The following is a 23261-nucleotide window of genomic DNA, read 5'->3' on the forward strand; positions in this document are numbered from 1 at the left end:
GTTGTGACTCCGCCTCCACAACCTGATAGGACCACATAGCTATAAATTAGAGAGCAGGCACCTGCCCCAGTATTCTCTTATTTTTCCTCACCTGTCAGGACGCACGGATCAGCACCCCCTTACCGCTTCGCCCCAGCCAGGTTCTAGCCTCTCCTGGGTGGAAGTCCTTCTTGTACAGCCTCTAAATGAGCTAAATGGAAGGAGCCCCACTCTGGTGGTCTCAGGGGCACTCATCTCATCTTAAACTGTTGCCAGAAGACAAGCCTTAAACAGGCTTCAAGTGCAAACAGCCCGCAAAAGCCTTAAACAGGCTTGCTGGAGGATTGGCCAGGGAACCATCTATATGGCCTCAAGAAAGTAAGCCTTAAACAGGCTTCATTGTGTGCAGCGGTCTCCATGTCCCCCCCCCCCCCCTCTCCCTTTCCGGCATACCTGGGGTGTCCTGCTGGGCTCTGTGGTCCATGCAGTGCTGTGGGGGACCGCCGAGCGTTCTCGGCGTCCTCGCGCATGCGCAGTACGGGGCGTCCGACGCTAATGGCGGCAGATTTAAAAACCACAGCATTGCTGTGGAAGCTGCTGATGGTTTCTGCACGCTATAGAAAGCCTGCCCTGCGATCCACAGCAAGAGAAAACGCTCTACAAGGTGGGTCTTAACCCCCCCCTCCCCCCCACCGTCCAGCTGAGTCAGCTTCTACATTGCTGCTTATCTTTTTCCTTGCAGGTTTCCAACCTATTCACCATGGAGACCGCTGCCCCAGCAGATCACCGCCAGCCGACTAGGTAAGGGGGGGAAGAAGTGGGTAAGTAAGAAGATTGAAAAAGAGAGCACTTCTAACGCTACCTAAATTGGTCAGCCCTACCAGGTCCTCAGGAACGTCTGCGTCAAGACATAGAGAATCCTCACGCAGGAGAAGTCGCTCTAGACACAGACGAAGCCGCTCCTACCATAGGAGGAGTCGCTCAAGAGGAAGTCGCAGAAGAAGCCGCTCCAGATCACGTTCTCGGCATGGTCGATCCCGCCACAGAAGGTCGTCCTCACGTAGGCACCGCTCCCCTACACGCCATGCCCGTCCTGCTGGAAACGCATGCTGGATCTGTGGTGCGGCGGCGCTTCCGGGTAAATTGGTCTGTCAGAGATGCCTAGAAGAGGCCACGAGAGAGAGAGCCTCAGAAGTCGGGGACTCAGCCCCTCAGGCCTCAATACCGGATGTGGATCTTTCCACCATTACCTCTCCAGCCCGGGCCAGCACATCAAAGGAGCAAGACTCCCTATCTGATAATGAAGGCCTGGAGGTGTCGGCAGGATTCGACTTTGGCCTCATAGAACCGTTTGTTAAATCGGTCAAGGAGGCAATAGGATGGGAGGAACCCCAGGATGTCCAGCCAAAGCAGAGAAAATATTTTCCGCAGCTTAAAAAGGAGCCTGAAACCTTTCCGTTCATTGATGAACTGGAGGATTTAATCAAAGAAGAGTGGCAGAGGCCAGAGAAAAAATCTAGTCTGAATAACAGACTCCAGAAACTGTACCCACTCAAGGAACCTAAAGTGAACCCTCTGGTATCCCCTCCGGTAGTGGACGCATCCTTAATGCGCCTTGCCAGGCATGTTACCCTCCCGCTAGAGGATGCGGTTACGTTTAGAGACGTTCTTGACCGGAAGATCGACACGGATCTCAAGCGGGCTTACCTTTCGGCCGGAGGTGCATGCAGGCCTGCGATAGCACTCGCGGCAGTAGGAAGGGCCATCTCGAGTTGGTCCTCAAACACGGAGAAGCTGGTATTAGAGGGGGCAGACCAAGAGAAAATTGTGAAGGCATTACAAGAGTTAAGCCTGGCTGGTGATTTCGTGGCTGAGGCCTCAGTTGACACTATCAGGTCTGCTTCAAAGTCTATGTTGGCCTCAGTGATGGCCAGAAGAGCCTTGTGGCTGAAGCCCTGGACGGCGGATCCGGCATCCAAGTCCAACTGGTGCCGTATTCCGTTTGACGGTGAGCACCTTTTCGGGACAAAATTAGATACGGCCATCTCCAAAGTAACTGGTGGAAAATCCGGGCTCATTCCCTCAGATAGGAGGCCCAAACAGAGACCTCCTCCCTTTAAGCGGAATCTCCCAGAAAGGTATAGAGACGCGAAAGCGTACAGACCAGGGAAGGAGTATAGAAGGAACTGGAAGAACCCTCAAACCTCCTTTATGAAGTTCCAAAAACCTAAGCCCTCCGCTCCCAGTGACCAGAAGCCTTTTTGAAGGTGCGCCCGTCCGGCCAGCAGTAGTGGGAGCAAGGCTTTTCAGTTTCAGGCTGGTTTGGACGGAAACCATACACGATACCTGGACCCTGGCCACCGTCAGTTTCGGCCACAGATGGGCCTTCAAAAATCGACCTCCAAGAGATCATTTCTACCCAACCCGTATTCCTCCTCCCGGAGAGAAGAGGTTATCCCTTCTAACCTATATCCTAGAGCTGCTTCAAAAGAAAGCGATAACAGAGGTTCCGCCAACACAACGAGGCAGAGGATTCTATTCTCCACTATTCCTCGTCAAGAAGAAGTCAGGGGACTTTCGGCCAGTTCTAGACCTGAAGAAACTCAACAGGTCCATCAAAATGGAGTCGTTCAGGATGGAAAGCCTGCAGTCTATCCTCCAGGCCATAAACTTGGGAGACTGGATGCTCTCCATAGATCTCCAGGATGCCTACCTACACATTCCAATTCACACGGCATTCCAGAAGTTCCTACGGTTCTCGGTGGGCCAGGAACACTTTCAATTTCGAAGCCTCCCTTTCGGGATCTCTACGGCACCCAGAACATTTACAAAGGTTCTGCTGCCAGTAATAGCCTTGTTGAGGGAGAAGGGTCTAAGGGTCCACCATTACCTGGACGACATCCTTCTCCTCTCAAACAGCCAGGAATCACTCGTGCAACATCGCGAGATCTTAGTTTCCACCCTAACGAGTCTGGGCTGGATGATCAACTGGCAGAAGAGCAACATTCAGCCTACCCAAAGGATGGTCTTCCTGGGAGCCGAGCTGGATACCCGGGCCAACACGGTAGAACTACCGAGGGAGAAGTTGTCCCTACTAATTCAGAAGGTGAAAGATGTGGTTCCAGCATCATACTTACCGGCCAGAGCATACCTCAGCCTGCTGGGGTCCTTATCAGCAACCATTCCAATGGTCAGGTGGGCGCAATGGAATACCAGACCTCTGCAAGCCTCCTTCCTGTGCCAGTGGGACGGATGGTCCATGTCCCAACCGATTCGCATCTCGGAAGAAGCCAGACTATCTCTACGGTGGTGGATCCACCCCGGCAACCTCAGCAGATGCAAACAGATAGTCACTCTCCATCAGGAGGTAGTGACTTCGGACGCCAGTCTGGAGGGATGGGGGGCACACTACCTACATTATGCAGCTCAGGGCCGCTGGCACTTCAGAACCAGAGATGTTGTGTCAAACGTCCTAGAGATGAAGGCAGCCTTCCAAGCCCTCTTGGCGTTCAGCTCTCTTCTGAGAGGGAAACAGGTCCTGATCCAAATGGACAACCGAGTGGCTGTGGCCTACATCAACAGGCAGGGGGGTACCAAGAGCATCTCCATGATGCGGGAAGTTGGTCCGGTGATACAGTGGGCTCAACTGAATCTGCAGGACCTGAAGGCGACGTATATTCCGGGAATTCAGAACGAACTGGCGGACTCTCTCAGCAGAACATTCGTTTCCAACAACGAGTGGTGTCTAAGCCCGCAGGCCTTCGCCCTCATATGCCAGGCATGGGGTCATCCAGACATAGACCTCGCAGCAACACCAGAAAACAGGAAATGTCAAAGGTTTCTGTCGAGGAACCCCTTCCCCTCAGCGGAGGGAACAGACTGTCTCCAGCATACCTGGAACTTTCGTCTAGGTTATATCTTTCCACCAACGCCACTGATTGCCAAGTTCCTTCTGAGGCTCAAACACTCAGCAGCTCTAGTACTGGCTGTGATTCCCTTCTGGCCACGGAGGCCTTGGTTCACCACCCTCCTACAACTGAGCACAGCGGATCCAATTCCTCTTCCGGTGACAGCGGATCTACTAACCCAGGGCCAGCTGTTGCATCCGAATCCAGAGAGATTGCACCTAGCGGCCTGGAGACTGAAAGGTCTAGGTTCCTAGATCAGGGCTGTTCACAGAAGGTAGTCGAAACCCTGCTTTTAGCCAGGAAATCTTCCACGAATTACACCTATGAGCGAGTCTGGGGGAAGTTCTCTTCCTTTGCTCAGGAACAAGGTTGGGATCCGTCTTCCCCATCAGCAATTCAAGTGCTTGAGTTTCTACAGTCAGGCCTAGACAAAGGCCTTAGATCTAGCACCCTAAAGGTCCAAGTCTCTGCCATCTCTGCTCTGACGGGGGTTAGATGGGCACTCAACCCTCTTGTAGTTCAGTTCCAGAAAGCATGCCTGAAGCTAAGGCCTCCCAGAAAGCCTTCATTTCCAACATGGGACCTATCAACTGTCCTGCAAATTCTATCCGGAGAACCATTCTCCCCTCTGGAAGATACCTCCCTCTGGGACCTGACTCTAAAAGTCTCATTCCTAATTGCCATCACTTCAGCGAAGAGGGTCTCGGAAATGCAAGCCTTACTTATCAAGGAACCATACCTGATGATTTATCCAGACAGGTTAACCCTAAAACCTTCAGACAAGTTTATCCCAAAGGTCTCTTCTGCATTTCACTTTAACCAGGAGATTGACCTCCCGGCTTTGAACACAGATCAGGGCGTTCCTCATCCCCTGGATGTTAGGGGCAATGTTCTGCATTACCTCTCGGTGACCAAGTCGTTCAGGAGATGCGAGAACCTCTTAGTCATCCCACATGGGTTCAGGAAGGGCCAGGCAGCCTCTGCCCGTACCATCGCCTCATGGCTCGTGAAAACTATCAAGAAGACCTACTCCTTAAGCACCTTGCAAATCCCGGAAGACCTTAGAGCGCATTCCACCAGGGCAATGGCTACTTCATGGGCAGCTTACTGTAAAGTTTCGGCGGAAACCATTTGTAGAGCGGCCACTTGGTCTTCAAGAAACACCTTCATTTCCCATTACAAAATAGACGCTGCACGCTTAGCAGCAGTGGAATTTGGGAGGGCCGTCATACAGGCCAATTCTTCTGTTCCTTGTCAATAAATTTGATTTTTTTTGCACTCCCACCCAGTTTGGCGAGTTACTCCCCAACGTGTATGCTGCCATGATGCGACAGGAAAACGGAAAATTGTATACTCACCTTTCCGTAATTTTCCTTTCCTGTCGCATCTTCATGGCAGCATACAATCACCCACCCTCTGAGGTGACATGTGTGTATATTTACGGAGAATACTGGGGCAGGTGCCTGCTCTCTAATTTATAGCTATGTGGTCCTATCAGGTTGTGGAGGCGGAGTCACAACCCAACGTGTATGCTGCCATGAAGATGCGACAGGAAAGGAAAATTACGGAAAGGTGAGTATACAATTTTCCGTTTTTTCTCCCTTTTCCTGATATATTTTGCTTTTCATTTTTTTATTTTCTTTATGTTTTATTTCTTGAACTTTATCTTAAAACCAAAGAGAAGCATTTTAACCTAAAATAATTTTCATAACATCTGTACATATTACATAATGCGTATTGATCAATATATTTGACATCTAAGGTGAGATGCTGCACAATGGCTTGGCATGGCATAAATTTTAGTATGTTGGGTGGTTTTCCTAAATTTATAAGAGGGGTGAGTGAAATTCATCACTCTAGTCATGATTTGAAACTTTGTTGACTCAGTTGTTTATAATATGCTAAAGGCTATGACATATATGGATGAAAAAGACCTTTCTACCTTTCATGGTGAAGATACTGGCAAGAATTTCCACTGCCGCTTTGTCTGGATAGAAGATCTGATAAACACTGATGTCAAGCTGGTTCTATCTGAACCATCGTGTGGGGGTATATGTATATGTTGGTATACCATTCAAGTGTAATTGTGGACTGAATGATCCAAGTAACTGCTTTATTGAAGGCAATGAGGGGTCGGCCTACAGCAAATTACAAAAGCAAATTGTGACTGGCAATCAACAAAGATGGACTCATGAATGTCAAGTGCAAGGACATAATTTACAGCACAGTTTTTACTGCCATATCCAAACCTTTTCTACCTTGAAAGTGAGTGCTGGTACATTGATAGTTCTTACTATAAAGTTGAAAGTAGAGTGTTTGCGTAAAAGTATCTTTAAAAATGGAAAGCTTGAGCCTGGAGATGAAAAAAATCCTGGACTTATGTGGATTGGAGTTCCCAGAGCATACCAAGTTTACTTTCAGTGAGATGGTGAGAGATGTGAGGAAGTCAGACCGAAGAATGGACTGTGACATCAGCTCATCTTTGCGCAATATTCAAGATCTTGATGTGATATAATAAGGCCTAACAGCTATATGGGCCACTGACGTTTACCAAATCCTTTTCCAGTCATGGGCTAAAAGTTATATTATCTAATAACTGTTTCATGGGGATATTTTAGAGGCTGGCGAAGAGAGATGTAACCAGTTTCAACTTCATATTTTATATGAGCCATTGTAAAGCATCCAGTACCTTAAATCGTAATGATATTTTTTGTTGTTTGATTTATGGATCAGTTCTAGTAGTTAGAACCGACCCAAGTGGGGGTATATGTTGTAATATGTTGGCCAATTTATGTATAATATTGTATTGGAGTATGGGTTGAGCAGAAATTGTCCAAGCCAACTCAATTTTAATATAACAGCTGAAGACCCTTTGATGTGTTGGTCTTATGCAAGTCTACCTAGGGGTGTAAGGTATGGGCTGTTAACCTAATTGAACATTTCAAAGGGTACATTGTTTAAAGGACCATAGAAGAAGTATTTATTGATGGTAATTAGACTTGAGGGGGTAACAATGGGATCAAGGAGTGTTTTGGGTTGGCCTAGCGGAGGCTCCCTCCTGTGGGGCTAATATATCTAAGGGGACTTGTTGATATTAATATGCAAGAATAATGTAGGTATTCCAAGGGCTCAAAAGGGTATTCAGCTGGTATCTGTTAATCTAATCTAATTACACATATCTAAAGGGGACTTGTTGATGTTGATATGAGGGAGTGCAAATTGGGGCGGTTTATGACTGCAACTGTTCACGGCTGGGAGTTGTTGTCTGTTTGAAAGACAAAAGCTAATCAAAGTCCTAAATTGAAACGGCCAATCAAATTGCTCAGCCATTCAATGCCTGGTGAATATAACACGGCATTCAGTATATAGGGTTTAGGAGAGGCTTGTCTGTGTATGCACACAGACCTATGAACATGGGGTTCTGAATTATATCTACTCTGTCTGGTTTTTTGTCATCTGTGGACTTTGGACTTTGTTCTGTGTTGGAAGTCAATAAAATGCATCTCTCTGGAAGAATTGGGTTGCTGCGGAAGAGTACTTACATCATCATTATAATAATACCTAAATATTAATTATCATACCCACTCTACATCATATCACCCAATATATATTAATATACTCGATCACTACAATGAGGAGGTGCATTGCAATGGAGGAGGGCAGGTCAGTGTGCGCCCGATAGAAAAGTTGCTGCAGTTAAGCTGTGGCAGTGCCCTGACTGATGACAGATGGTTTTCTGGTGAAGCCTGTGCCCAGAATCTTATCAGATTATTGGATGACAGAAGCTGGGCTCAGGCTGCAGACGCAGAGCACCACTTGTTCTGTCTGCTTCATCTGTACAGGACTCTGCAGGAGATAAGGAGAGTGTGTGCTGAGAACAGGGGAAGCGTTCTGTGTCTCAATCTGAATTGCACTGTTTATGCTTTCTCTCCTGAGCTCTCTGTCCACCCCCATTCATCCTGAATCTTGCAATCTCCCCATCCACCCCCCATCCCATCCTGTGATCCCCCCCATCCCAGCCATCCTGCGATCCCCCATCCACCCCCCATCCCAGCCTTCCTGCGATCCCCCCATCCCAGCCATCCTGCGATCCCCCCATCCCAGCCATCCTGCGATCCCACCATCCTGCGATCGTCCCATCCCAGCCATCCTGCGATCCCCCCATCCCAGCCATCCTGCGATCTCCCCATCCACCCCCCATCCCGCGATCCCCCCATCCCAACCATCCTGCGATCCCCCATCCCAGCCATCCTGTGATCTCCCCATCCACCCCCATCCTATCCTGTGATCTCCCCATCCACCCCCCATCCCAGCCATCCTGCGACCCCCCCCATCCCAGCCATCCTGTGATCCCCCCATCCCAGCTATCCTGCGACCCCCCCCCATCCCAGCCATCCTGCGACCCCCCCCCTATCCCAGCCATCCTGCGATCTCCCCATCCACCCCCTACCTGCACTCTGCACATAGCTCATCCCAGAACCCTGCACTCTGCACATAGCTCATCCCAGAACCCTGCACTCTGCACATAGCTCATCCCAGAACCCTGCACGCTGCACACAGCTCATCCCAGAACCCTGCACTCATGTATGCAGCTCATCCCAGAACCCTGCACTCTGCACACAGCTCATCCCAGAACCCTGCACACAGCTCATCCCAGAACCCTGCACTCATGTATGCAGCTCATCCCAGAACCCTGCACTCATGTATGCAGCTCATCCCAGAACCCTGTACTCATGTATGCAGCTCATCCCAGAACCCTGCACTCTGTATTTAGCTCATCCCAGAACCCTGCACTCTGTACATAATGCACTCCAAACCCTGCATGCCTTTATCCTTTTATTTAAATGAATGTGCTGGGGTTCGTATGTATCTATGAGACTCTTGCTTGCAAAACAATAATAAAAGCATATTTTATAGGTACAAGGAAGCCCAAGTTTTGTTTAATGGCGCCCCTTAAGCTCCTCCCACTGTCAGAAGTTTGACCACACCCACATTTGCAACGGCTCGCTATGCAAGGTTACTTCCTTCCTCAAGTGTCCCTTATTCGGAAGTTCAAAAGTTGGGAGGTATGCCTCCCGGGATACCGGGAACTTTCCTGGTAGGCCGCCTGCCCTGGGGCCGCTTTGAGTTGCAGCTGCAGCACTCCGCTCTTTCCCTCTCTCCTCCTCCTCCTGTGTATCATGGAGCTGGCTGTGTCTGTGTTCGGCGGGCGCGCTGTAACAAAGTCCCGCCCCCCTAGACCGGCTCATGTAATAGTGGATTGAATCAGTGTTCCGCCTATCACACGAGCCAGTCTAGGGGGGCGGGACCTTGTTACAGCGCGCCCGACGAACACAGACCCAGCCAACTCCCTGATACACAGGAGGAGATGCGTGCTGTATGTGTGTTAGCAGGTGATGGTGAGTCTGTATTAATTGGAACAGTGATGCTGCATTCATGGGCACAGTGATGCTGCATTCATGGGCACAGTGATGCTGCATTCATGGGCACAGTGATGCTGCATTCATGGGCACAATGAGATTGCATTCATGGGCACAGTGGGGGTGCAAATGGTGGGCACAGTGAAGCTGCAGTGGTGGGCACAGTGAAGCTGCAATGGTGGGCACAGTGAAGTTCCACCCCCCATCCCAGCCATCCTGCGATCCCCCCATCCCAACCATCCTGCGATCCCCCCATCCCAGCCATCCTGTGATCTCCCCATCCACCCCCATCCTATCCTGTGATCTCCCCATCCACCCCCCATCCCAGCCATCCTGCGACCCCCCCCATCCCAGCCATCCTGTGATCCCCCCATCCCAGCTATCCTGCGACCCCCCCCCATCCCAGCCAACCTGCGACCCCCCCCCTCATCCCAGCCATCCTGCGATCTCCCCATCCACCCCCTACCTGCACTCTGCACATAGCTCATCCCAGAACCCTGCACTCTGCACATAGCTCATCCCAGAACCCTGCACTCTGCACATAGCTCATCCCAGAACCCTGCACTCTGCACACAGCTCATCCCAGAACCCTGCACACAGCTCATCCCAGAACCCTGCACTCTGCACATAGCTCATCCCAGAACCCTGCACTCATGTATGCAGCTCATCCCAGAACCCTGCACTCATGTATGCAGCTCATCCCAGAACCCTGTACTCATGTATGCAGCTCATCCCAGAACCCTGCACTCTGTATTTAGCTCATCCCAGAACCCTGCACTCTGTACATAATGCACTCCAAACCCTGCATGCCTTTATCCTTTTATTTAAATGAATGTGCTGGGGTTCGTATGTATCTATGAGACTCTTGCTTGCAAAACAATAATAAAAGCATATTTTATAGGTACAAGGAAGCCCAAGTTTTGTTTAATGGTGCCCCTTAAGCTCCTCCCACTGTCAGAAGTTTGACCACACCCACATTTGCAACGGCTCGCTATGCAAGGTTACTTCCTTCCTCAAGTGTCCCTTATTCGGAAGTTCAAAAGTTGGGAGGTATGCCTCCCGGGATACCGGGAAATTTCCTGGTAGGCCGCCTGCCCTGGGGCCGCTTTGAGTTGCAGCTGCAGCGCTCCGCTTTTTCCCTCTCTCCTCCTCCTCCTGTGTATCATGGAGCTGGCTGTGTCTGTGTTCGGCGGGCGCGCTGTAACAAAGTCCCGCCCCCCTAGACCGGCTCATGTAATAGTGGATTGAATCAGTGTTCCGCCTATCACACGAGCCGGTCTAGGGGGGAGGGACCTTGTTACAGCGCGCCCGACGAACACAGACCCAGCCAACTCCCTGATACACAGGAGGAGATGCCTGCTGTATGTGTGTTAGCAGGTGATGGTGAGTCTGTATTAATTGGAACAGTGATGCTGCATTCATGGGCACAGTGATGCTGCATTCATGGGCACAGTGATGCTGCATTCATGGGCACAGTGATGCTGCATTCATGGGCACAGTGATGCTGCATTCATGGGCACAATGAGATTGCATTCATGGGCACAGTGAGGGTGCAAATGGTGGGCACAGTGAAGCTGCAGTGGTGGGCACAGTGAAGCTGCAATGGTGGGCACAGTGAAGTTGCATTCACAGGCACAGTGAGGCTGCAATGGTGAGAACAGTGAGGCTGCATTCACGGGCACAGTGAGGCTGCAATGGTGGGCACAGTGAGGCTGCAATGGTGGGCACAGTGAGGCTGCAGTGGTGGGCACAGTGAGGCTACAGTGGTGGGCACAGTGAGGCTGCAGTGGTGGGCACAGTGAGGCTGCAGTGGTGGGCACAGTGAGGCTGCATCTAATGGGCACAGTGAGGCTGCATTCACGGGCACAGTAAAGCTGCATTTGATGGGCAATCGTGCGTGATTGTGTAGACAGGGCCCCAGTGCACTGTATTGCCCGGGGGCCTATAATGCTCTTAAGATGGCACTGCCGGTTATCATAATGTTCATAATTTTCTAAACTCTTCCTCTATTATCTCTTGAACAGCCATCAAAGAGCAGGAGATCCCCCCCACCAATGGAATTATACCATTATTTTTAGATACAGTGGAACCTTGGATTACAAACATAATCCGTTCCAGGAGAACGTTTGTAATCCAAAGCACTCGCATATCAAAGCGAGTTTCCCAATAGAAGTCATCTGCCTCTACATAACTATTCTTTTGCGAAACATGTTGGCTGACAGGCATGAATAGGATTTGAACACAATACTGGATGGTCTTATTGATGCTTATATATATTGATATCTGTCGTGTACATTTCTTTTCTGTTTTTTCCCTTTTGTAATTTAATAAAAATAAATTTTTAAATACTTTATTTGTTGGTACCTACTGTGAATAGACGTACTATCTCCCTACAAAAATCCCATGTCTCTTGATAGAAATCTATCCTTCATTGCATTTGATAACTTCTATACTGTTTTCACAATTTAATAAATCAACACAAACTACTGTACTTGACATGACTATGTGGGTAAGAAGGAAACGGACCTAAAATAAACAAAACCAGATGAAAACTGGATACTGATATGTGGTAATTTAGCAAAGTGATCTTTTAACATGACTAACACTGAGGTGACATATAAAGGAATAATGATATAGTTACATAGTTAGGTTGAAAAAAGACACAAGTCCATCCAGTTCAACCTAGGGAAAAAAACAAACAAACAATCCCATACCCACAGTTGATCCAGAGGAAGACAAAAAACCCCAGCAAGGTATGATCCAGTTTGCTCCAGCAGGGGACAAAAATTCCTTCTCAATCCCCCGAGAGGCAGTCGTATTTTCCCTTGATCAACTTTACCTATGAATGTTAGTATCCAGTTATATTATGTATAGTTAGGAAAGAATCCAGGTCTTTTTCAAAGCAAGCTACTGAGCTCGCCAGAACCAGCTCTTGGGGGAGTCTATTTACACATTTTCACAGCTCTTACTGTGAAGAAACCTTTCCGTATTTGTAAATCTCTTTTCCCTCTGAAAAAAAAAAGAGTGCCCCCTTGTCCTCTGTGATAGCCTTATGCCCCGTACACACGAGCAGAATTTCTGTCGGAAAAAACTTGGATGGTTTTTCCGACGGAATTCCACTCAAGCTTGGCTTGCATACACACGGTCACACAAAAGTTCTCTGATCTTTCGACCATCAAGAACGTGGTGACGTACAACACTACGACGAGCTGAGAAAATGAAGTCCAATGCTTCCGAGCATGCATCGACTTGTTTCCGAGCATGCGTAGGAATTTTGCGCGTCGGAATTTGTACAGACGATCGCCTTTTTGGATAGGAACTTTTACCAACCGAAAAATAGAGAACACGCTCTTAACCTTTTACTGGCTGGAATTCCACCAGCAAAAGGCCGATGGAGCATACACACGGTCGCATTTTCCGACAAAAAGCTCTCATCGGAGTTTTGCTGGCAGAATTTCCGATCGTGTGTGTGCGGCATGACAGTGAATAACGCAACACCAAGTTCACTATATGGACCACTTATGTATTTATACATGTTGAATAAATTCAGTTCCTCTAATCTTTCCTCATAGCTGAGCTCCTCCATGCCCTATATCAGTTTGGTTGCCCTTCTCTGTACTTTCTCCAGTTTCCCAATATCCTTTTTGTGAACTGGAGCCCAAAACTGAACTGCATATTTCAGATGAGGTCTTACTAATGATTTGTAAAGGGGCAAAATGATATCTCTCTCTCTGAAGTCCATACCTCTCTTAATACTAATTAAGAAAGGTCATTGCTCGCTTTGGAAACCGCAGCTTGGCATTGCATGTTATTATCAGGCTTATGATCTACCAAAACCCCCAGATCCTTCTTCACCATTGATTTCCCCAATTGTACTCCTCCTAGTATGTATGATGCATGCATATTCTTAGCCCCCAAGTGGGGGGGGGTCATTAAACCTCATTTGCCACATAGTTGCCCAATTAAACAGTGCATTGAGTTTGCCTTGTATGTTGGAGACATCCTGTAAGGATGTTATTCCACTGCATAGCTTGGTGTCATCTGTAGACACTGAAATTATACTTTTAGGTTGGGTTCACATCTCTGTGCGAAGTGGCTCAAAGCAGGGGTCCATTGCATCCCTGTTCACCATTTCAGATCAGATTTTGGTCTGAATTTTTGACTGAATTCGGACCTGAAAACAGACCAGAAGATGCACAGAACCCTTGTGCAATTCGCTCCGCAGCCATCCCAGAGCTGTGTGAACCGGCTCCATTGAGAGATGGTCACAGACTCCTGACATGTGAATTGGACAGTGGTGGCTGATGCTCCAGTCGAGGGGCGGCAAACAAACCACCCGACCCCCCCCCCCCCCCGGTGGTGGGGCAAACAGACCATCCGACCCCGAGGTAGGTGGTACTCACGGGGTCAGGCTCTTGGTGGTGATACAGAGCAAATGATGGATGCAGGGCCGATGACGCTATTCTTGTGCTTAAAAATAAAAACCCCATTGGAATCCCTGCGCTCCATGTGGAGCGGCCGCCACTGGAATTGGATGTGGGGAAACCCGCATCCAATTTGCAATAGTGTGAACCCAGCCTTAATCCCAGATCCTATGGATTCCTCTTGAATATTCCATCTGAGCCCTAGCTTTTTTGATAGATGTTACACATTTGGAGACATGATTCGTGGACCTGCCCATCTGCGGTGGTTTTTTGAACAAAGGTCTTTTGCCTACTTATTACTGATTCATAGAAAGGTCCCTAAGAGCCACTGGCAGGTCCTCCTTTGTGCCTACATCGAATCTTTGACAAAATTTCAAATTTCAGTTTTATAATCTTAAATGTACTAACTCGTCGTATTTTCCTTGCAGCCCAACTAACTTTCGCTAGAAACTGGAAGCAGCAGCTCCTATTCCCAGAACCAGAAGGGCTGATAGTATAATGGTTAATAAGCATTTGTCTAGTCTACTAGAGCAGGAGTCTCCAACCCCTGGGCCGCGGCCCACTACCGGCAGCAGCCTGTTTACAGGTGGGCTGCAAAGTCTCCACAATCTGAGGTGCGGCGGTGGCGGGCGAGCAGAGAGCTCACCGCCAACACGGCACTTCCGCCCACACAGCCCCGCCGCTACACTGTTGGGTGAAGCAGGCGAGCAGAGAGATGACATCATCTCCCACCGCCCGCCCGCATCACCGCTGTTCCGCCCACACAGCACTGTTGGAGGTGAAGCGGGGGGAGCAGAGAGATGACATCATCTCTCACCACCCGCCCCACATCACCGCTGTTTTCTCTCACGCGGAACCCACCACTCAACTGCACTGCCTCTGTGCTTAGTGACAATTTGCACCTAGGAGGCAGGAGACAGTGGCATGTGCAATCTGCATCTGGTAGCATGTGGCAGTCTGCATCTGGTGGCAAGTGACTGTGGCAGTCTGCATCTGGTGGCAATCTACATCTGGTATCATGTGGCAATCTGCATCTGGTGGCAGACGATGTGGCAAGTGGCAATCTGGTAATAGGCACCGTGGCAAGCTGCATCTGGTGGCAGATTCTGCATTATGGTGAGTTGAACTATTTAATTTTATATTACAATATAATAAAAATAATGCGCTTCAATCATCCTGACACCATATTAACCATGGTGTTGTGATGATTGAAGTGCTAACACCAGCTTTTTCTGACAAATTGGCCACAAAAAACTCCTAAATGAAGCCTTAGTATAATCTCCATTACTAAATGACAGATGCAATTTTCTTACCATCTTTGACATGTATAGCTGGTAAGCAGGTGTCCATCCTCCCATGATAAACTTGCCCATCAGATCCCATAATATCAGTCTCCTCCTGCAAGTGAAAGTGTATGCAAACAATGAGAGAGACATGAAATATTAACAAGTAAAACATGGATGTTGAAAACAGATGTAATTTCCCCTCCAGAGACACTTAGAGGTTCTATTTATAAAACATTCCAAGACCATTTTTCAGAAGCATCTGTGCAAGCTGGCTAAACGTTTTTTTTTTCTAATAGATTCCTATATCGTCAGCTCTATCCAGTGGTCAAAATGCAGTATATTTTCTCACTGAGGTATTTCAGAAAGCTGTATTGCTTTTTGGCCACTAGATGGAGCTGACGATATAGGAGTTAATCTACAGTAAAACCTTGGTTTGAGAGCATTTTGTAAGACAAGCACATTTTTTAAATACATTTTGACTTGACAAACAATGTCTTGATATACAAGTAGCGTCATGTCACAACTGAGTATAAAAGAGAAAAGAGGCGCCTCTAAGTGTAGCAATATGGTTACATTTAATGAAGGTACAACATTTAGCAACTCACATGGTTGATGATTAAAACAGGAACATTTAAGTATGCAGGTATCCAGGGTAAACAGACCATCCTCCTTCATTAAATGTAACCATATTACTACACTTAGAGGCGCCTCTCTTCTCTTTTATACTCTGTAATACCTGCTGGATTTTGCTTCTAATCCCCTTGTGGAGGCTTCCATTTGTGAATGGACATTTGATGGTTACACAACCTCATTGCTATAATCTTTTATAATCTTTTTATATGGACTATAAATTGAAAGACCTATAAATAAATGGTTGTTGAACGAATCATCTGAGTTTCCATTATTTCTTATGGGCAAAATTTGATTTGATATACAAGTGCTTTGGATTGCAAGCATGTTTCCGGAACAAATTATGCTCGCAATCCAAGGTTTTACTGTATTAGAAAAAATATGGGAAGATTTAAAGTGGAGGTAAACTCTTACATATACCCAGTAAAGTGAATAGCCTCAGATGATACACAGAGATGAAACAAATCTCCCTACATAAGTTTTACATGTATATCTGCTGTCTTCATCTTTATATACTGTTTAGAAAGTGCAGATCGTGTTAGAATTTTCACTTCCTCATTCTGCACTGTGAGAGAGGTCTTGGATTACACTGGGAGAAAGCTGATTGGAGGAAAGGCACACACCCCCCTCCAGATAGGCAGAGACTTTCAGAGCTGTTCTGTGAGTAGAGCAGTTTTCTGCTAATCTATTTATAGAACCCTCCCCGACACAAAATTCAGCCTGGTTTTATCACGTGTGTCAGAGAACTTGTCAGAAGTTATCATACTGATAACAGAAGAACAGAGCTGAAGAAAGCCATGGGACTTAGTTCTTTTAAGAGAGATAAGAAAACATCGAAGATATATGTGCACAGGTCATATTTCATGAATCCGGTTTACATCCTTGCTTCTGACATTCGGACAACAAATGTTTTATAAATAGACTTCTTATAGCAATAAAAATCTGACAGAAATTTTAACCCTTCCCCACTCTATCTTAAGTGAAAAAAAAGCTTTTGGCGGGAGTTCAACTTAGTCAGATAGAGCCTGTCTCATTCCCTAAATGTCCAGCATTATCTAGCTCTTTCCTACCCAGCCTGACTGTCCCTGGTCTGCCCATTTAATTAATTGGATTTCAGTCACTTTCAATCATGGTGGCTGCATAGGAATGCCCACTGTCCCTGACTGGCATCTACCTGTTAAGGCATTTGGATATTTGCTTAACTCCTCCCAACAGCCAGCCTGCTGCTTGCATCAAAGATTGGGGCTTTAAAGTGGTTGTAAAAAAAAAACCCTGCAAGACAAAGGCATAATGAGCTAGTATGCATAGCATACTAGCTCATTATGTATTACTTACCTTAGATCGAACCCCCCCGCAGCGGTCCTCGTTCACCGCTCCAGCCGGCGACATCGCTCCCAGAGTTACTTCCGGGTATCACAGCTCCGGCCAATCACGTCACTACATGCGTGCGGGAGCCGCCGGTAACAGCACAGTCTAACTGAAGCAACGGCACGTACGTGCCATTGCTTCAGTGCGCATGTGCCGATGACGTCGGCACATGCAAATACAGGGGATATGAACGGTTTAGGAGATATCCAGGGTAGCTACAGGTAAGCCTTATTATAGGCTTACCTGTAGCAAAAAGTGTGTTGTAAGGGTTTACAACCACTTTAAAAAGTACTGGGGCAGGGTGCTGTGATGTTTTTAGGAAGCTATGTATAGCAGCCTTTAGGCCCCTCCTACCAACCATGATCTGCCAGCATTGCTTAGAGAAGCACAGAGACCCAGTGATGACGTTGCTGTGTCTGAAATAAGGTATGTAATAAAAATGGAAAGGTTTTATATAGGAATGTTATTAGCATGTTGATGAGGGAGCGGTAGGGACCAGGAAAGGAAAAATATAAGAAAAAAATTCAGCTCTAAAGTGGTTATAATAGGGAAAACCTTTCTCTTTTGCTTTCTGTACTGGGATTGGTAGTTGTGGAGAGATAGCAGCCAGCTGCAGGTGTCCTCTCAGCCAATCCCAAGAGAGCAATCAGAAGGTGGGAACACCTGAGGTGACACAGTCTCCTTAGATCTATTACTGTAGAAGGTGATGAAGACTTCCTTCACATGGGTGCTGGCCGTATAGTGGGAATCAGGGCTGTTTTTAAGGCAGGGCAAAAGGGGCAGCTTCCCTGGGCCCCATCATTGTTGTGGGGCCCAAAGCAGCTGCCTCATGCGTGCCAGCTATCCTAGTTTAAATTCCCTTATCCCTTGAAGTTTTAGTCCCGTGCTGTGTCCCGATATCTCAGTGTAATGTTCTGTTGCTGCTGCCCTATTGCCATGTACAGATGACTCACCTGCAGACCCTGTGTTTACATGTAAATAACCTGCACTGATATGTAAATAGCGGCAACATTAATATGTAAATAGTCACATACTGCGTCATTGATATGTAAATAGAGGCGGCATTCATATGAATATCATGTCCCCCTGAGGTCATATCTACCATAACTTCTACTGAATGCTGCCCACTGGGGAGGTAAAGGGGTATGCTTGAAAGTCATACCTACAACTGTGGTCATTAAGCCTAACATCAGCATATTCTGCAAAGGTAAGCAAATTGGAGGTGGAACCCTTCTTCAAAATAACATGATGCCACAGCACCTTGAATTTTGGTGCGTGTGAATACGCACATCTCAGCTGATGCATGAGGGTGTCATTAACAATTAATGGCACTGCTGTGTATCTGCTAAAGGGCAGCATGTTTCTGTGGTGCCAGGAAAGCAATTTTGCATGCGTTCCCGACACACACAAATGTGAACGCAGGCTAAATATCTCAGTTACATTGGTGGTCAGTGTAAATTTTCTCATTACATTGGGGCTTGGTGTATAATCCTTTCATTCACACTAGTGACCAGTGTGAAGATCCCCCTTACATTTGTGGTCAGTGTAAAGCCCTCTTTACATTGATGGTTACTGTGAATGCTCCTATTACATTAATGGTCAGGGTAAATCACAATTACATTAGTGGCCAGTGTAGAAACTCCTCTTTATGTTGGTAATCATTAAAAAATCCAAACTTGCATTTGTGGTCAGTTTTGAATCCTCCTTTACATTGGTGGTCCATGTAGAAGCCCCCTTTAAAATGGTGGCGAGTAAAAATCCCCCTTTATTGGCTGTTAATGTAAAATCCCCCATTACTTTGGTTGTCAGTGCAAATTTTTCATAACATTAGTGATCAGTGTACATTTCCTTTTACATTGGTGGTAAGTGCGGAATTGCCCTTACACTGGTGATCAGTGTAAATCCCCCCTAACATTGGTGGTCGGTGTAGAATTGTCACCTTACATTGGTGGTCAGTACAAATCTCCTTGACAGTGGTTGTCAGTGTAAATTCCCGCTTACATGGAGGTCATTGTATATTCCCCCTTACACTGGTGGCTGGTGTAAATGCTCTTATTACATTAGTGTCAGCGTAGAAATCCCTCTTTTCTATTGGTGGGTGACGGTCCATGGTGGTCAGTGCAAATCCCCTTTCACATTGATGATCAGTGTAAATCCCCCCTCACATTGGTGGCCACTGTAAATTCCCCATTACATTGGTAGAATCTCCCACTATATACTTGGCAAAGAATTCCAGCTTTGCTCTACATGATTCAGAATTTGTCACAATGTACTGCCTCCTAACTAATCCGATTCCCCACCACTGCCACCATTCCCATCAACCCCCCAGCATTGCCACTGATCCCAGGAGTCCTAGGATTCCTAGGAGTTTTCTGTCTATTGATGGACTCCCTCACCTCCTCAGTCCATGGTGTGCAGGCAGTAAGGAGATGATGTGCTGTAACCTTTTAACAACTAATCAGTAATGCTGTGCACTAACCTCTTGCAACCAATCATTGAGTGGTAAGGATATGCAGTAACCTCTAGGAACCAATCAATGAGCAGTAATAATGTGCAGCAACCTCTAGCAACCAATTGTTGAGCAGTATGGATGTATGGTAATCTCTAGCAACCAATCAACAAGCAGAAGTCATGTGCTGTAACCTCGAGCAAACAATCAGTGAGCCATAATGTGTGCTGTAGCCTCTAGCAGCCAGTCAGTGAGCGGTAATGACACACTGTAACCTCTGGCAACCAATCGCAATTGCTGCCTGATCTTATTCAGTAAACTAATTTTGAGTCTAGCTGCTATTAATTGTATGTCTCAAAGCATGTGGCGAGCGAAATTGCATGGAAGAGGGGGCCCAAGAAAATGTTTGCCCAGGGTCCAGTCAATATTAAAGACGGCCCTGGTGTGAATGATTGCTTTGTTTATGAGGCTAGAACTGCCTGGAGCTGCATGCAGGCAGCCTATGTAACACTGTGGGGTAGCTGTATGGGCACAGTTGCTTGCCTTAAAGTGACAAACATACAGGGGTGGTTGAGCAGCCCTGAATACAGACAGTGTGCATTTGAGGTTGTTCATTTGCCCCTGCACACCTGTCACTTTAGGATGCGCAGATGTGTTCGTACAGCCGCTGCATCCCCATAAAGAAACATTGGCTGCCTTTATGTGGCTCTAGCTGCATAAACAATCATTCACACTACACGGGTCACAGTGCCCATGTGAATGAGACCTAAAACATTGATATGTGAAGCATTTCCATGACTCAAGTGGTGCCTGTGTGCCATGGTCCTCGGTCAGTGCTCCCCTGATGCTAAGGACAGGAATTGCAATTCCTTTGTTGACAGATCGCTCTGACAAATCCAAGTATCTGTCAGACCACAGTCAGCCCTAACGAGATGGGAAAATCTGCTTTGGGAAACACTGCCATTTGAATATTTTACTTCAGTAGAAAACAAAATGCTAAAAAGACCCAGTGTGTTTCTTTTTCAATTCCACATTGCACTGCCATAAAAATGATCTGGAAGAGAGGCCTAGTTGTTCTCATTCCAGCTTCTGTCTAAAGCTAACCATACATGTCTTAAATTTCAGCCAATTCCTAGGTGGCATAAATGGGCTGTGGTGGGTGGAAAATTATCAACCAAGCAGTGAGTGTATCCTATTATAAGCAAGTCCTAGCCATAGGTGCTGAATACAATAGCCAGCAGTGCAGTTTCCTCCATCCATACCGTTTAGCGTGCATGGGGAAATCTACTGATTCCCTCTCGTTCAGCAAATGATTCCCTTCCCTACTGGAAAATGGTTATAGGTACACTTTAATGTCCATAGCTGGGAACCCCCCTTTTTATGATGGAGATTTGCCCTTTTCTGTAGGATCTAGAATCTCAGTGTCAGCACACTGTGGGCCTCAGCAGAGAGCTATCACTGTGGAGTTACATAGTTAATCTGGTTGAAAAAAGACATCCAGTCCATCCAGTTAAAATCAGAAAAAAAAAAAAAAGACAAAACATACACAAAATGAAAACCTCCATATACACAATCCTATACCCACAGGTGATCCAGAGGAAGGCAAAAAAACCCAATAAAGCTTAATCCAATTTGCTCCAGCAAGGGGCGGGGGGCCTTCCTGATCCAACCAGATCAGAACTGTGGGCTGTGCTCTCTTCTTCTTTACCTTCCTATGATCAAAGAAAAAGGCATGTGTGGCCAAAGGTAGATGCGCACATTCACAGGATCAGCCACTGGGAGTGCACTTCCAACAGCAAGATGGAGGAGGTAGGCATCAAGGAGTTTATGCTGGCGGGCTGCTCATGGCCTACACATACCCTGTTTCCCCGAAAATAAGACCTAGCGTGATTGTTGGTGCTGGCTGCAATATAAGCCCTACCCCCCAAATAAGCCCTAGTTAAAGTCCTTGTAGGTCTTAATTTCAGGGTAGGGCTTATTTTCGGGGAAACAGGGTAGGGCTTATTTGGGGGGTAAGGCTTATATTGCAGCCATCACTGACAATCACGTTAGGTCTTATTTTCGGGGAAACAGGGTATGAAGGGAAAAAAATAGCACATTATTTTACCAGGTTGAGCCATGGTGTGTAATGTACTGAGGATCCTGGAATGCATAGGGGTTTTTTGTAGGAACAGGTAAACTTACCCTTTAATGCCTTTAGCTCTCATACCTGTATACCTCTTATGGCCTGATCTCGATCCAGCAATGTGCACAAGAGCAGTGGCTCTCTTCCTCCTCATTAGCTCAGACACAGCCATTGAGGAGGGAGCGGGGGGCGGGGCCAAGCCATGTTCTGTGTGTCAGTGGACACACAGGGCGGAGCTTCAGCAGTGCCCTCATAGCAAGCAGCTTGGCGGGGGGGAGGAGCCAGGTAGCGCCAGTGGGGGACCCGAGAAAAGGAGGATTGGGGCTCCTCTGTGCAAAACCATTGCACAGAGCAGGTAAGTATAAAATGATTGATATTTTAATAAAAAATAGCATTTACAATCACTTTAAGATAACAAGGCTTTTGTTTGGTGATACTGTATTGCAAAAAACTTTATTTTCTATGCAATCTATAGACAAAAAGATGTAAAAAACTTAAACATACTTTTACCTACTTTGAACTCTGTTAGCTTAAAACAAAAAAATGTGTGTTACCATACAAAAAAGTATACAATGAATCAAGACAAAGCCTGAATTCTCTATGATGGGATGCAGACTTTCCCTACTCTATCCCCCTCAAAATATGTGGCTTTACTAAAAGCACAGGAATTTTTCTTGTCTGGCCAAGGTCTGGGAAGGAAGAGGGCCCACAGTACTAGTGTTCCCTGGGAGTGGCAACCCGGGGGTGCTCTTAGTTTCACTATGGGTTTGGGACCCCACTGTGACAATAAGCACTGGGATATGATCCCACAGCTTTTTTCTACACTATGTATCATGGGCTAGGCCTTTTAGCCAAGACTGGGGCAATTTTTTTACCAAGCCGCAAGGCCTAGCCTTTGTCCTGCACGCAGGCACTTTTACTTTTCTTACTGCATGTCACTGCATTGATTTGTTGTGTATTTTCTTCACTCAGGATGGTAGGTGTTGGGTCTTTGGGTCTACCTTGAGGTCTAGAGGAAGGATATGTGGCTCTTAGGTTGCTTTCCTTGTGGGATTCTCTCTTCGAGGGAGACCCTCAACTAGTACTCGATGGTCAGCTTCTGCTGATCACGAGAGGAGGGGCTAGGTGGACCTGAGTGTTCCTTACTCCTGTCAGGTGTCTTGTGCCCCTGTTAGGGGGGGGTTTCAGGCCTTCCACTTCGGGAGGGGACAATCTGCCACACCCCAAGTGCACTTTGTTGTGTGTGTGTTCACATGCACTATTTTCGGTTCACTCTGGTGTTTTGCTTTTGCACACTGAATTGTGGGAAAAACAGTTATCCTCTCAGTGTAGTGTGTGGTGACTAAAGTTGGAACCCAATGTATGTATATGTAAATATATACATATGTATATGGTCAATGCTAAACACTAAAGGATCTTTACCTTTATACCAACTGCTATCAGATCTTCCTCTTGAAAGGAACATGAGGTGATACCCTGCATCCTGACATAACGCCGATTTGGGAAAGTCAGTGTGTGGCTCCCCCCACAGCTTCGGTTATTGGGTGTATATCCAAGATCAGTGATGTCAGCAATGCGATCACTAAGATAAAAATAAAGTTAAGAAATTTATCAAGATTTCACATACAATCATCTAACAATGGTAGTGTCTATACAGCTGCACCCTTGCTAT

The 23261-nt window shown here is 46.9% G+C and overlaps 1 protein-coding gene across 1 annotated transcript in view; it reads right to left on the reverse strand.

The window, feature by feature from the left end:
• The window catches only part of QRICH2 (glutamine rich 2), a 131018-nt gene that overhangs the window by 12282 nt on the left and 95475 nt on the right, over positions 1-23261 (reverse strand). Inside the window, 2 exon segments of the mRNA XM_073606189.1 lie at positions 15045-15129; positions 23012-23171. Of these exon segments, the coding sequence (XP_073462290.1) occupies positions 15045-15129; positions 23012-23171 (245 nt within the window).

The sequence above is a fragment of the Aquarana catesbeiana genome, linkage group LG12 (genome assembly GCF_042186555.1).
Source record: "Aquarana catesbeiana isolate 2022-GZ linkage group LG12, ASM4218655v1, whole genome shotgun sequence".
Classification (NCBI taxonomy): domain Eukaryota; kingdom Metazoa; phylum Chordata; class Amphibia; order Anura; family Ranidae; genus Aquarana; species Aquarana catesbeiana.